Source organism: Arvicanthis niloticus, chromosome 7 (genome assembly GCF_011762505.2).
Source record: "Arvicanthis niloticus isolate mArvNil1 chromosome 7, mArvNil1.pat.X, whole genome shotgun sequence".
Taxonomy (NCBI): Eukaryota; Metazoa; Chordata; class Mammalia; order Rodentia; family Muridae; genus Arvicanthis; species Arvicanthis niloticus.
Genome location: NC_047664.1, coordinates 9,772,285 through 9,785,594, shown reverse-complemented (window position 1 = coordinate 9,785,594; position 13,310 = coordinate 9,772,285). Strand labels below are relative to the sequence as shown.

Genomic DNA, 13,310 nt, shown 5'->3' with positions numbered 1-13,310 from the left:
CATGACTTACCACCTGAAGTTAAGTATAGTGTCTTAAGCTACCAGGCTTTCATGCTTCATTATTATTGGCATTCAACTTATACATGCAGTTCCCACTTCACCAGTAGTTTGGATTCTTTTTATTGTATTGTTTGGTTTTGTGTGTGTGTGTGTGTGTGTGTGTGTGTGTAGTGGGGTATGTATTTGTGGCCTTCCTTGTTCCAATTACTATGTTTTAAACAGTTCATAAGAAAGAAAATGAAACCAATGTATACAATAACATATTTAATGGAACCTTATATATTGCCTGACAATATAAACATGTCTAACTTTTAGTGTTTTTACTTAAGAAAATACACTTATTTTATCTTTTTTTTTTCACTAAAAACTTTAAGTATCTTTAGAACATCATACCTGGGAATAGATATATCAACAAGCTGTACAGGGTACCTGAGGTAAAATTTCCTTTAATGAACAACAGAGATGATTAACGAAATCAACATACACTATGGAGCATCAGTTAGTAATAGGAGATATTGAAAGACTCTGGGGACTAAAGTAATGAATGATCAGATAAGTACCTTGAATTCAATAGTTGCAAAGTTCTAAAAGGGTGTGAGTCAAAGACTAAGACGGTATTACCAGGAAAGAGCAACTGCAAACATCTGGGGACAGAAAGGGGAAAATGTGTGGTTGAACATCTTAGGCAAGTGGTAAACTATCCAGGAAGAACCAGAAAAACAAGCTGGGTATAGTGGTACTCTCTAGCAACCCTAGCATTGAAGAGATTGAGGCAAGAAGATCCCATGGCCATCATGAGATAAAAGCATATAAGAGTATTCTCTAAGGCTAGGCAAGGATTTGGATTTTAGGTAAGTTAGAAAGTCCTATGTTGGAATACGACACGAGCCATCCTTTATTGACTTCCATGCTATATCAGTTGACAAATACGAAAATGAAGCCACTAAGATTCAAATTAGCTTATGACACAATGACTTGGATGACACAGAATTGTGAGAATTTTTAGAATCAATATCTGCAAAACCTGTTTATGTCTGTTAGTTCTTGGAACCAGAACTAACAGACACTTTCTTGCTTTGTGTGGACCACTGAAAGGATACTTGGAAGAGAGATAGAAGTAGAAAGAGCTTTGTGTGGATGGATTGCCTAAAACTGTGCTCAAATCACTGTCTCAAATAAGACCCAAACAAAGACATGTCTGGGGAAGAATGAAGATGGGATGGAGACTCACAAACTGGATGTAGAAGTCTGGTGAGGCTAGTTAGTGTTGCAAGCAGACACTGGACATTGATTCTACAGATCCAGAGGAGCTCAGTACTGCAGATCTGCACCTTATGCCTCACAGATGACACAGTTCACCCATAGTGACAGAGAAGCACAGGAGTCCTTCCACACAGCGCTCAAATGTCTCATTCGTCCTTTCATATTCACCTTTGAAACACTCAACTGAATACCTCACTGTAACCTGCAATTTTATGGCAGCATTTTAAAGGAAACTTTTCCCAGTTATCCTACATTCTCAGTTTCCTAAACTCAACTCTTAGGGATTATTGTATTTCATAACCTTAGGTGTTATACTTTATTCTAACATTTTACTCTTGATAGTAAATTCAATCCCTGATCATTCAAGCGTGTACTACAGACAACTACTAAAAAAAAAGATCCCCAAACCTTTCTTTATGTTACAATTTATCTGAATTTGAGGGCAATTCCTAATCAAACAAACTTTCCTTGGCTTTTCAAAGTTATGTACACACTTCTCAAGTCCCTCATACTATTTTTTTTTTATTCCAAGTAAGTATATTCTGGTGTGTTGTGGTGTGTGTGTGTGTGTGTGTGTCTGTCTGTCTGAGTGACTGACTGGCAGTTACTGCTTTCTCTGCTTTTTATTGTGTTTCTTCCAAACAAACTGCCACTCCTACTTTTTGACTCCCACTCTGGGGAATTCTACATACCTGCTAATTTACTACATATTTACTGCTTTCTGTTTCTGACATTGCCTTATCCGTAGCTTCAGTTGGATTGAAAATTTATTTTTTTAATTTGTTTTTATTTTTTCATTTCTGTCGGCATGCCCAGAAATTGTCTTTAACTATTCAGTCTCATTTCATTTCTCTGACATCATCCTGCTGGCCCACATTAAAGAGTACCCAGTCTTCACACACCATGAATTCATGAGATGTAACATTAAAAACTTGGGCATATCAGAATGACAAATTCACTAGTGATATTTTATTAATTTTTATTCAGTGCATTTAAGAAATGTTTGTATTTATTTTTCCTATATAAACAGTACACTCATTTGGTATATTGAGTGTTTGTCTCAATGGTTTTTCAATAAACTCCAGTGTTGTATATATTGTTTGATATGAAAAATATTAACAATTTTTTTCCAGTAAGTGACTCTATTTAATTTATGTGTTCAAAAGTTAAAATCAAATATTAATATGAAACTTCAAGATTTCCCTCACATTAAAACTATGTAGGAAAGGGCTTGAAAGTTGAATAAAACGCTGTGAAACCATTACAAACATCAATTTCATAGAAGTTGTGTAAAATATCCAGAGATCTTGATCAGCATCTTAAATAACATGTTTTATGAAGAGCATCATAATCTTGTGTAGACTGAATATAGTGCAGTCCATCCATGAGTGACTGAGGAAGCAGCCCACAATTGCTCTCTGCATCCCAAATTACACTGGATAACCCACAGAGACAAGATCAGAAGGAATGGAGGCTCAAACTGCAGTAATACCGTTTTCTGTGCATTATGACATGTTAGGACATTAGTGATGCTACCCATGTCTCCAATTTGGATATGAGGAAAGTAGACCCAGCATCATATGGCTCCTGTTCTGCAGAGGCCAGTCAAGAGTCTCATTTTTCATTCTAATCCTACTGGATTGAAATATATAATTATATTATCTTGGAAGATGTAGTTACAAAATATACAACCGCTTTTCTTTCAGCTTTTGGAATATAGTATAAAAATTTTGAATAGACTTAGAATTGGAAGTCAAGTTGCTTTGGTATTTAAGATGTGTGTGTGTGTGTGTGTGTGTGTGTGTGTGTGTGTGTGTGTGTGCATGTGTGCTTATTATAAGCATGTAGTTATTAAAACATTCTAAATATGCTAACCAAGAAAACCAAGCATGAGCATTCTCTAGTCATTTTTAAATGACATTTTCCAATGACGTCTATGATGTCATTAATCTCTGAACAAAATTAAGTGTTTCTCTTTGTTTTGTTTTCAGTTACATGTGGTCCTTTGAAAAAGCTCATCTCAGCATGGTTCAGATAATCACAGGACAACTTGTAGAATCATTTGATGAAGAATTTCGAACACTCTATGCCAGGTCCTCTGTCCCAAGTTCTTTTGCTCAGGAAGAATCAGCGAGGGTGAAGCCAGGCAAAGCCTTATGGGAGAATGGCTTTTACCAGCGAGCCATTTCTTCATTAGCTTCCATTTCCAGCCAGAGAAACCTTTTTGGCAGACAAGACCAAATTCATAAAATAGATTCTAGTTACTTCAAAGGCAGAGGGATATATCTACTCAATGAGCAGGACAAACACAGCATGAGAAACCATGCCTACAAGCCTCATTTTGTTCCGAACTTCAATGGTTCGAGTACAATCCGTCACTTCCAACCCAGTCAGATCAACGAAAACTGGAAGAGGCATAGTTATGCCGGGGAACAACCGGAAACAACACCATACCTGCTGCTCAACAGAGCTATGAATCGGACCAATAATGCTACCGGACGCTGGAGAAGGCCTTCGGACAGTCTCAGTGTGGCATCCTCATTACGGGGAGGACAAGGAAGCCAGCAAAACATACCTGCTCAGAGTTTTGCTGATCGGCTTGCCCAGAGAAAAACAACAAATCTTGCAGAGAGGAATTCAAATGTACGCAGGTCATTTAACGGGACAGATAATCATATCCGCTTTATACAACAACGGATGCCAACTCTGGAGAACACCACAAAGTCTTTCCTGCGGAGCTGGAGAATTGAATCGTACTTAAACGATAATTCAGAAACCCCACCTGATTCAAATGGCTCCACCCTGGGTGACAGATTTGAAGGCTATGAAAGTCCCGAGACCGTGAAAGCCAACGCACTTTATACTCATTCGAGGCTCCGCTCCTCGTTTGTGTTTAAACCAACTTTACCAGAACAAAAAGAAGTCAATAGCTGTACAACTGGCTCCTCAAATTCCACCATCATCGGTTCTCAAGGAAGCGATACACCTAAGGAAGTCCCAGATAGTTCCACAAATGCACCGCTCTTGACAGAAAAACCTTTGCCCGAATCAATCTCCAAGCTCCCAACACAGTCAGAGGAACCAAAAATGCACAGCTTACAGGTTCCCAAAAAGCAGCCAGAAGTCTTAAACCAAAGAACAAATGGCCGAGCAGAATTAAACAACTGTATCTATACAAACCTATGTGTCAATAAGCAGATGGAGAACACAAAAAATCAGCAAAATGACAATCTACTCAAAAGGAGGAGTTTCCCATCCTTTGACCACTCAAAAGTCAATTTAGAGCATGGAAATAGCAAGAATTATGTTTATAGTACCCTTACCAGAAATCGGATTCGACAACCAGAAAAACCCAAGGTGGATGTGCTGAAGAGTTCTAAAAGCATGCACAACGTGACCCACAGCATAGAGGAAGGTGAGGACGAGGTTGTCAAGAGAGACCCTCCAGGTACCTCTGCCACCAAATCTATTTCCATTGCTGCTCTGCTTGATGTAAATAAGGAAGAGGCCAACAAAGAACTTAATTCTAAAAAGGACGGCAAAGCCTCCCCGAGTTTTTTGAAAAAGGGGTCTCAGAAATTAAGGTCCTTACTTAGTCTCACCCCAGAAAAGAGAGAAAACCTGGCTAAAAACAAGGCGTCGGCGTTTTACAGAATGTGTAGTAGCTCGGACACTTTGGTTTCTGAGGGTGAAGAGAATCAAAAGCCCAAAAAATCTGAGCCCAAAGTTGATTCATCTCCCAGAAGAAAGCGTTCCTCCTCGTCAAATTCTCAAGGCAGCATCCACAAGAGCAAGGAGGACATAACGGTTAGCACATCTCCAGGGATAAGTTCCCAAGCAGAGGAAAATAGAAGAATAGCACCTTCTCCAAGGCCCATTGAGAGAAGACTTTCAGAGAGAGCTGGAGATGCCTCCGCCCCAAGATTTAATACTGAACAGATCCAATACCGAGATTCCAAGGAGATCAGTGCAGTCATGACCCCTGCCAGACAGCCAGCCCCTTCTTCAGCGCTAAAGCCCATTGAGCTTCTGAGATCTCATTCAACCAACCAGCGAGTTTACAGTCGATTCGAGCCATTTTGTAAGATCGAGAGCTCTATTCAGCCTGCGAGCAGCGTTACAAATACACATGTCAACCGTCCGGAAGTCAAGTCCACAACCATGGGCAGCGGTTATGGCAGATCCAGCCCGATGCCGAATTATAAGACTGGAGCTCATCCTTCATACTCCCCCAATGAAAACAAGTTCCTAGGACTTATGCAAAAGTTTGGAAACTTCATACACAAAAACAAGTGAAATACTTCCATTTCAAATTGCAATTGAAATATACAATGAATGCCCTGTAAATATTTGCCCAAAGAACACTCTGTACTTTTTTTTTTTTTTTTTTTTTTTTGTACCATGCCAAGAGTGTTCTGTATGAGAACTGGGGAAATGTATAGCAGTATACAGAGAAAAGTTATTGTTTTGTGCTGAAATTAGTTGTGCTTGGTTACCCCACAAAGGACTATCCCAATAAACACATTAAAAATTTGTTTTTAAATGGCAATAGATGGGCCTCATTGTTTCCTATCTACTAAAAAATCTTGTGTTTGATTGGAAGGAACCTCAGCGGAGAGACTCCGTTGGGATTTTATCATTCATGCCAACGTCTTCATTTAAAAGCAGTTCATATTACTTAACACTGGTGCTTTTTATATACCTTTGTGATTGATTTTCATATTTTCAGAGACATGAAAAAACAGAGCAAGGCCTTTTTGTTGATAAATTCTATAGGATAACTTAACATGTCTTGTCTTACTATCTTTCCTATGCAGCACTACACAAAAAGTATTGTTTAAATTCTGTAGGCTATCATGCTGACTGAGCCCGCAGTGTGTTTGCCCTTCCGAGCATCAGCATTAAGCGTCAGCTTTGTATGTTGCAGACGCACACACAGGCTTTATTTTCTAACCTGTAGGTACTGTGTCGTGTTCTGCTTTATATTGTCCATCTTTTGTAGTCATTTCTTAATTAAAATTTAAAGTGAGTGAAGAGCCTATGGGAGTCCCTTCCCCCACCCCTTCTATCTATAAAACCTTCTAAAGCTGTAAAATTCTGCCCACACTTGTGTTACATTGACACGCCAATGCAGAAATATTTTGTTTGAAAATTGTTTATGTTTTTAAAGCTTGGGTTGGATGTGGCGTGGTGACACACTGTCTCATGAGGGTTAGATAGTGCCAGTGAGAACTTGGTCCAGTCCCTCACTGTCACACAGCCAGCCTGGATGGAAGCATCTTCATACTTTAGTTTGGCTATGTGCAGGTCGTAAGATACCATTTGCCATTTATAAAGGAACAAAAATGCTTACTCTTCATTGCAGAAACATGAATTTGTATTATGCACAGCATGTAGAATTCAGGAAGCAAAAGACAGTGTGAGAGGCATGGGGTGCTTTAAAAATATTCCAAGTATCTTATTTAATATTTTTAAGATTGCTATGCGGAATACTATATTGTTAGTTTTAACAAGCAATATTCAGTTGGTACTATGAAATCTCATTGTCTGTGTTGTTGAAATCATTTACCTTAAAAAATCCTGATAGGAGAGGCTATGGAATGGAAGAGTACTTAAGGATGGAATTTCCTGAGTACTTAACTATAACCAGGTCATGCCCTACAAACTTACGCTCCATCAACTAATAAGCAATGGCTCTCAAGTATCAAGTTCTGCATGACATTAGCATTCTGTCCTGATTGTCTCAATGCCTGCTCTATTAAAAATGAAGAAAGCATCTACTTCCTAACTGGGAGTCAACCAGGAAAAGTTTAATTGAATGTCACCAGATAACAAGGGCACCCTGGGACCAAGTGATTGTGATAGATAAAATTAGAATAGTAAGGTGAGATTGAGTTTCACCATGCTTTGTTGCCATTGGGATCTGGCCCATGACAATGAAAGCAAGAGAGAGGCAACCTAGAATGAGTTGTAACACTGGGGCTTTGAGGAAGGAAAGACCGTGGAGGGAAAGCTAGGTAGGGAAAGGAGCCCGATGATCTTAGAAAGGACATCTACTCAAATAAAACCACACCGCACAGAAGTTGTGTACTTTTCAAGACATGCATGGCCCTCCATGCTGTAGGCTGTTTCAGCTCAAGGCTGTGTTGTGGTACAGCATCCATGCCTGGCTGGCTGCTGGTCTGCTTTGCTTTGTGGACCTATTTTTGAAGTATTAAATCCCCTTACCCTTTTGTTCATCCTCCCCTTATAACCTTCAGAAATATGGCAGTACCTATATAGAAAGACTGTCTCATGAGTAAGAATTCAGATGTTAAGTTTTACATCATTACAAAAGTAGCTTTATAATCTCCCATCATAACTGAGGAAAATCTTAAGCTCTGTGACTCTGGTCTGAGCCTGTTGAAAACAGAAGTGTGATGAACTTGAATCCATCCACATTAGTAATAGTATAAAAAAGTTGATCATGGGAAAGAGCCAATTCATAGAAACGTTGACTTTAAAACAAGCTTTTAGAATACACGTTTCCTCATACACGGACCAGAGGTTCATATGCAAAAGCTTAGTACCACCTAATACAGTAACTCCCATAATTGCTGAAATATGGTTAGCTTGGAGAAACATTCTTTTAAATTGTCACTGGGCTCTTCTTTGGGAAACAGGGAGTAAAGGGTGCTTCATTTCATCTGCCTGTTGGGTAATTTAGGCTTTTTCACAAGAGATTTATGCTCAGTCTCTTTGATTATCTCCCTACTCTAATGTCTTCCTCTGGAAGCACCCTTATGTCTGAATGTATACAAAGTTTTCCAAAATGTCTTCATTGAGAAATTCTCCTTGGTTAAGACTGAGAAAACACAATACTTCAAAAAAAAAAAAAAAAAAAAAGTAACCACTGTTACAGTATAAGTAGATACTGCCCAGGTTTGGTGGATGTAATTTCAAGCAATATATTTTTTTTCTCTCTTACTTCCAATATTGATATTGGTGGAAAGATGTTACATAGATGTATTTTGATATTAAATTTTAGCAATGTACATTTCCCTCTATGTGGAGCTGTCGTTTATAAGAAGAAACACAAGGAAACAGAATGATTTCTAAGTGGTTCTTGCCAGGTGGCATTGGAATAGCACAAAAGATAGTTCTCCTAGTATATTTATCTCCTTCCACTCATAGCTTGTCGGCCTGGCCATGGTGTCAGTCTTCTCTCTGTGAGGACTAACAGGAGCTGAATGTTGGAAGCATCCAACTTCCCTTTACACAAGAACTATCTTTGTGCCACTATTATTCCACCAGTATTTTTGCTTTATGAATATTTGTTGTCTCTTAATGTGCCTTTCACTAAGGGGTTTAAAGTAGAATCATTGCTTTATAGTAACTAAACTCGTGATTAATGTGGGATTATGTTTAAAAATTACAATTTAAGTTGGGTTCTGATATATTTAAAACAGAAGTGGTAAAATTTATAAACAAATCAACTTGTCAACTTATTATATACATGTAATACTACAAAGAAATATTCTTCCAAATTGACTTTTTTGGTTAATAAATGAATATTAAATAATTTTGTACAAATACTATATTGCTGAGTGTTTCTTTTTTAGCACTATATGTTAGATTTCCTCACTCAAGTGCACTCTTCCCTTTAGTAATTATAATCATGGATTTAGATGATAATTTATTAAAAATATTTCTCAGAGTCCAAGTAGCTGGATCATTGGATAAAGCACTTGCTGCACAATGTGGGGGTCAGAGTTTAGATACCCAATACCCACATAAAAGCAGGAAGGGTGCAGTGTGATGTGTATAATCCTAATACAGGAGGAAAAGAACCTGGGGAAGGCTCCACAGGCAAGCTGAATAGCTAGGCATGATCAGCTGAGGAGCTCTAGACTGAACCAGAGGTTCTGCCTCGGTAAGTAAAGCAGAGACTGATCTAGGGATGCACAGTGTCAACTTCTGGCCTCCATGTGGACATGCATACATCCTCTTGTATGCATACACATGTCCACAAACATGAACTCACACATACACATGGAAAATAGTTAAATAAAACTTCTATAATGCCTTTGATAAAGACATTCTGACGGAACCCTGTATCTGTCTTAGATTCTTAGTCATAGTACTGTTCACTTTACACATTCATTTGGTCAACACTGGGATGTCTGTATATGTGTCACTGAACATGCAGCCAAAAATGCTATTTTCTAGTATTTACAACACACATTTTATATATGTAGAGATGTTGCTATACACCAAAGCGACCATGTACACTTACAGCCCTCAGTAGTGCAAGATGCAGTAAAGATGTGAAACCTGGTTGCTATAGGCCATTCCATGAGTCTATGTTCAGTAAGCTATTCTCATAGTAATGAAATACCCTAGATGCATTGTGAGAGTGGGTCTCCATGGCTACAAGATGCATGATTTATCCTCTTTATTTTCATTTCTACTATGAATTACTTTAAGTGATTTTTTTCTGTAGATTCAGAAATTTTCTTAAAAGAAATTTTTGTAACTTGCTTTTACAGAAGTTGCTAACATCTGGTTTTGGATAAATGTTCTACAGGTATAGCTATATTACAGCATCAAAAAACCCAATCTGAAAATTACTTAAAACTCAGAGTTCATAGGTGGAAAAAACCGACATATCGGATTACAAGGTAGTTGAAATCTATGGATTAAGTCAAAAGTTGTGTCCTGTCAAAGATAAACGTTACTTGAAGTTCCTAAAGTATAATGATAAAGAAACATCCCTAATAGATGCTAAGGTTAAAGGAACCCCCCACATCCTTAGCAGCACAAACATATTGGCTTTAACTTGGGATCCAACCTCAAGAATATTTCAAACAGGCTGGATTGCTTTGAAGAGTCTAACCAAGTCTACATCTGGAAGCAGCTGTAGATCATAGGTTTTGTGGTATTTACTTTTCCCTTTCAGTAGCTTACAGAGTACCTTTCCATAACAAACACACTAGAACATAAGGGTATAGGTTCTGTGTTGGCACCAGCTCAAGGCTCCCATGTTCAATTTTCCAATGAGTTGTCTAGGTGTTGTCTTCAATAATAGGCTATGCCTTGCTGTCAGCTTTTGGAAAGCAACCAATTATCTTGTCAACAGATTGGGTTGTTGGGGGATTTCCATGAGACTCCTTTGGCAAATATCTCAATTGGATGCAACCCAGTACTAGTACTGCAAACTTCTTTGGTGACAGGAGATGGGACTCCATCTCCCTCATTATTTGGAGACTTCATTAGGATTGTCTTAATATGTTTTAGGAAGTTTCCATTGTACTAGTTTTCCATCCCCCACCCCCTCAAATGAGCCTCAGTTCTAGCTGTATCTTTGCACTTTCTCTCTCAACCACACTTCCCCTCCCCCTCCCTACCTGATTCTCCCTTGTGGGAAGCCATGGCAACACCTTACTCTTGGCAAACACTCACCCTTGGCTCTCCTATCTACTATTCTTCTTTCTGCTTCCATGATTCACTTGTCAGTTCTCAGAACTTCAAACAAGGACTCATAGCAACCCACCTTAGTAACCCTTCCTCCTGATCTCTAAATTTAGCCAACATCCTGCTAGATAGATGTTTTTAGAACCCTTGGTAACAGAAAGGCTTTGTAAGAATAACTTAGTTAGACCCTGCAGCTGCAGCTAGCTTCCTCCACCTGCAAAGCCCTCTTTCCTTTCCTACCCTTCCCCATATCCTGTTTTTAGAGTATATAACCTGTGTGAACAATAAAATCTTTGCCAGCTTGATCAGACTTCTTGACTTGCTGTGTCTCCTTATTTCCTCATGCATCTCAGTTTTCTCCACAGGGTTTAAGGGTCCCACTTGATTGTCCAGCTGGCCTGGACACTCCCTTTTTCATCCCTTTTACCCCAAGTCCACTCATAAAATCTATTCTACTTCCTACTCCCAGGGAGATTCATGATTCACCCTCCACTCTCAGTCCCTTCCTATATACCTGACCTCTTTGGGTCTATAGATTGTATCTTGGTTATCATTTATTTATTCTGATGTACTCAGATTAGTGCCTTATTCAGCCACCATCAGAGAAGCTTCCTCCTGCAGCAGATGAGAATCCAGATATTACACAGAGAGATGGGGGGGGTGGGGGTGGGGGTGGCACTTGGAACAATTTTAAATGAAATGCCTCCATCAAATCCTGGTCTTCAGAGCCCAGAGAACCATGTGAAAGAAAAGGCATAAAGAGTGTGGGATCCAGAGGAGATAGATACCAGCAGGACAAGGTCTTCTAAATCAATTGAGCAAAGCTTATATGAACACACAGAGACTAGGGCATCAAGCAAAGGGCTGACAAGGGTCTGCCCCAGGTCCTCTGTGTATATTTAATAGCTTTCAGTTTAGTGTTTTTGAGAGTCCTGAGTGTATGAACAGGTGGCTCTCTGATTCTTTTGCTTCTTGGACTTTTTTCCTTCTGTTGATTTGTCTTTAAAATGGCATTTGTTTGTTTGTTTGTTTGGTTGGTTGGTTGGTTGTTGTGAGAGCTAAGTCATAGGAAACCAAGAACCAGAGACTGGCTGAAATAGAGTGACCATAGGTAGCATGCCACAGCACATGCTGCTCTTTCCCTCTCCTAGGTGGATGCTGTGGACTTTCCTTGAGGTAGGAATAGGAACCGATCTATCAGCACAATGTTAGAGCCCATTTCCTCTTAGCAGGATTCTAAACATTGGTTTAAGAAATTGGCAAATTTTATTCATTTTTGAAGAACCTGATAAGCAATTTTTAAATTACATCTATCTTGGGTCATGAACTCATAAGAATGTTTAGAAGTCTGACAGGTCAGCAGCCTCACACTTCAGTTCATACATCATACTTCAGTTCAGTTAGTGCAAAACTTTTTAAAACAAGTGTGGCAACCAGACTCTGTTATAGTATGCAATGCCCTTAGTTACAAACACATTTTGGGCTCCACATTGACTCATCCAAATTCATGTAAGGTACCTTCTAGTTTTAGTCCATCTCTTATGACAAGGAGCCACTTATAAGTCAGGTTTCACAGCTTGCCCAATTATTCTCCTTTCTGACCTAGACATTATCTGGGTCTTCCTATGTCAGTGGAGTAAGTTAAGTCTTGAATTTAATATGCATAATGTTAAAATGTCACACATGTATCAAACAGTATCTTTCACATTATAGAATTAGTATTCATGGCCCTTAAGACACTTTAATGGAAATAATGTCAACACATAAGAGTGATGCAAAAGTAAGAGAATATACCTGTTTACTATTTACCTTTTACATCTCTTGATTATTTCTTAATAATCTGTATTGCATCACTCTAAATCTGTGAAGTTTGTCTTTATCTTAGCAGAATATTAATTTTTACTATTTTATACTTTTATTTAGTCAGTTAATTTAAATTTGAGGCTCCCGCTAAATTGAAAGTAAATGATATGGGTGGCTGAGGATTATGGCATAGTGTTCAACTTTAGCGTTAAGGTGAATAAAACAAAAAGGCTTTATTTATTTATTTATTTAGCAGTTGATAACATCCTAGAATGCCTAACTTGTGGGATAAAAGATAAAATACTGTTGGTAAATAAAACTATTTAGAAATGAAGACCCTCATTCAATTAAAAATTAGAAAAACAGTCTATACAACAAAATCCAAGGAATGATTTTGGACACCAAGAGAACCCATAGAAACCAAAGGTTCTCTGTAGCCACAAAGTTGAAGAAAAATCAGACTGTGAAAATAGACAAGCACAAAAAGAATAATTGCGGGTGAGTACACCCAAAGGAGAAGGTAGAAACATTGTACACTCTACAAGATTCACATTTTGTAAGGTTACAAAATTCTTTAAATGATACAGTTAATTTATTTGAGTCATTTTTTCAATGTAATGTTCACATATATAAATTTGGGGAAAAATATAATGTCATTATTGTCCTACATGGGTCCCTTTAGCATTGTTCATGACTTACCTTGTTCTTTGTCCCCTTAGACCAATTCCAGAAAACCCATCTCAACTTACTTTATGACAAGAGCCATATATCAATATTAGAGCAACATCAAG

General features: G+C 38.4%; 1 protein-coding gene across 1 annotated transcript in view; it reads left to right on the top strand.

The window, feature by feature from the left end:
- Positions 1–8,814, top strand: part of Fam83b (family with sequence similarity 83 member B) — an 80,110-nt gene extending 71,296 nt beyond the window's left edge. The window contains exon 5 of the mRNA XM_034508857.2: positions 3,255–8,814. Coding sequence (XP_034364748.1) covers positions 3,255–5,559 — 2,305 coding nt within the window. The 3' untranslated portion in view covers positions 5,560–8,814. The remainder of the gene's footprint in view (positions 1–3,254) is intronic.
- Positions 8,815–13,310: the final 4,496 nt, after the last annotated feature.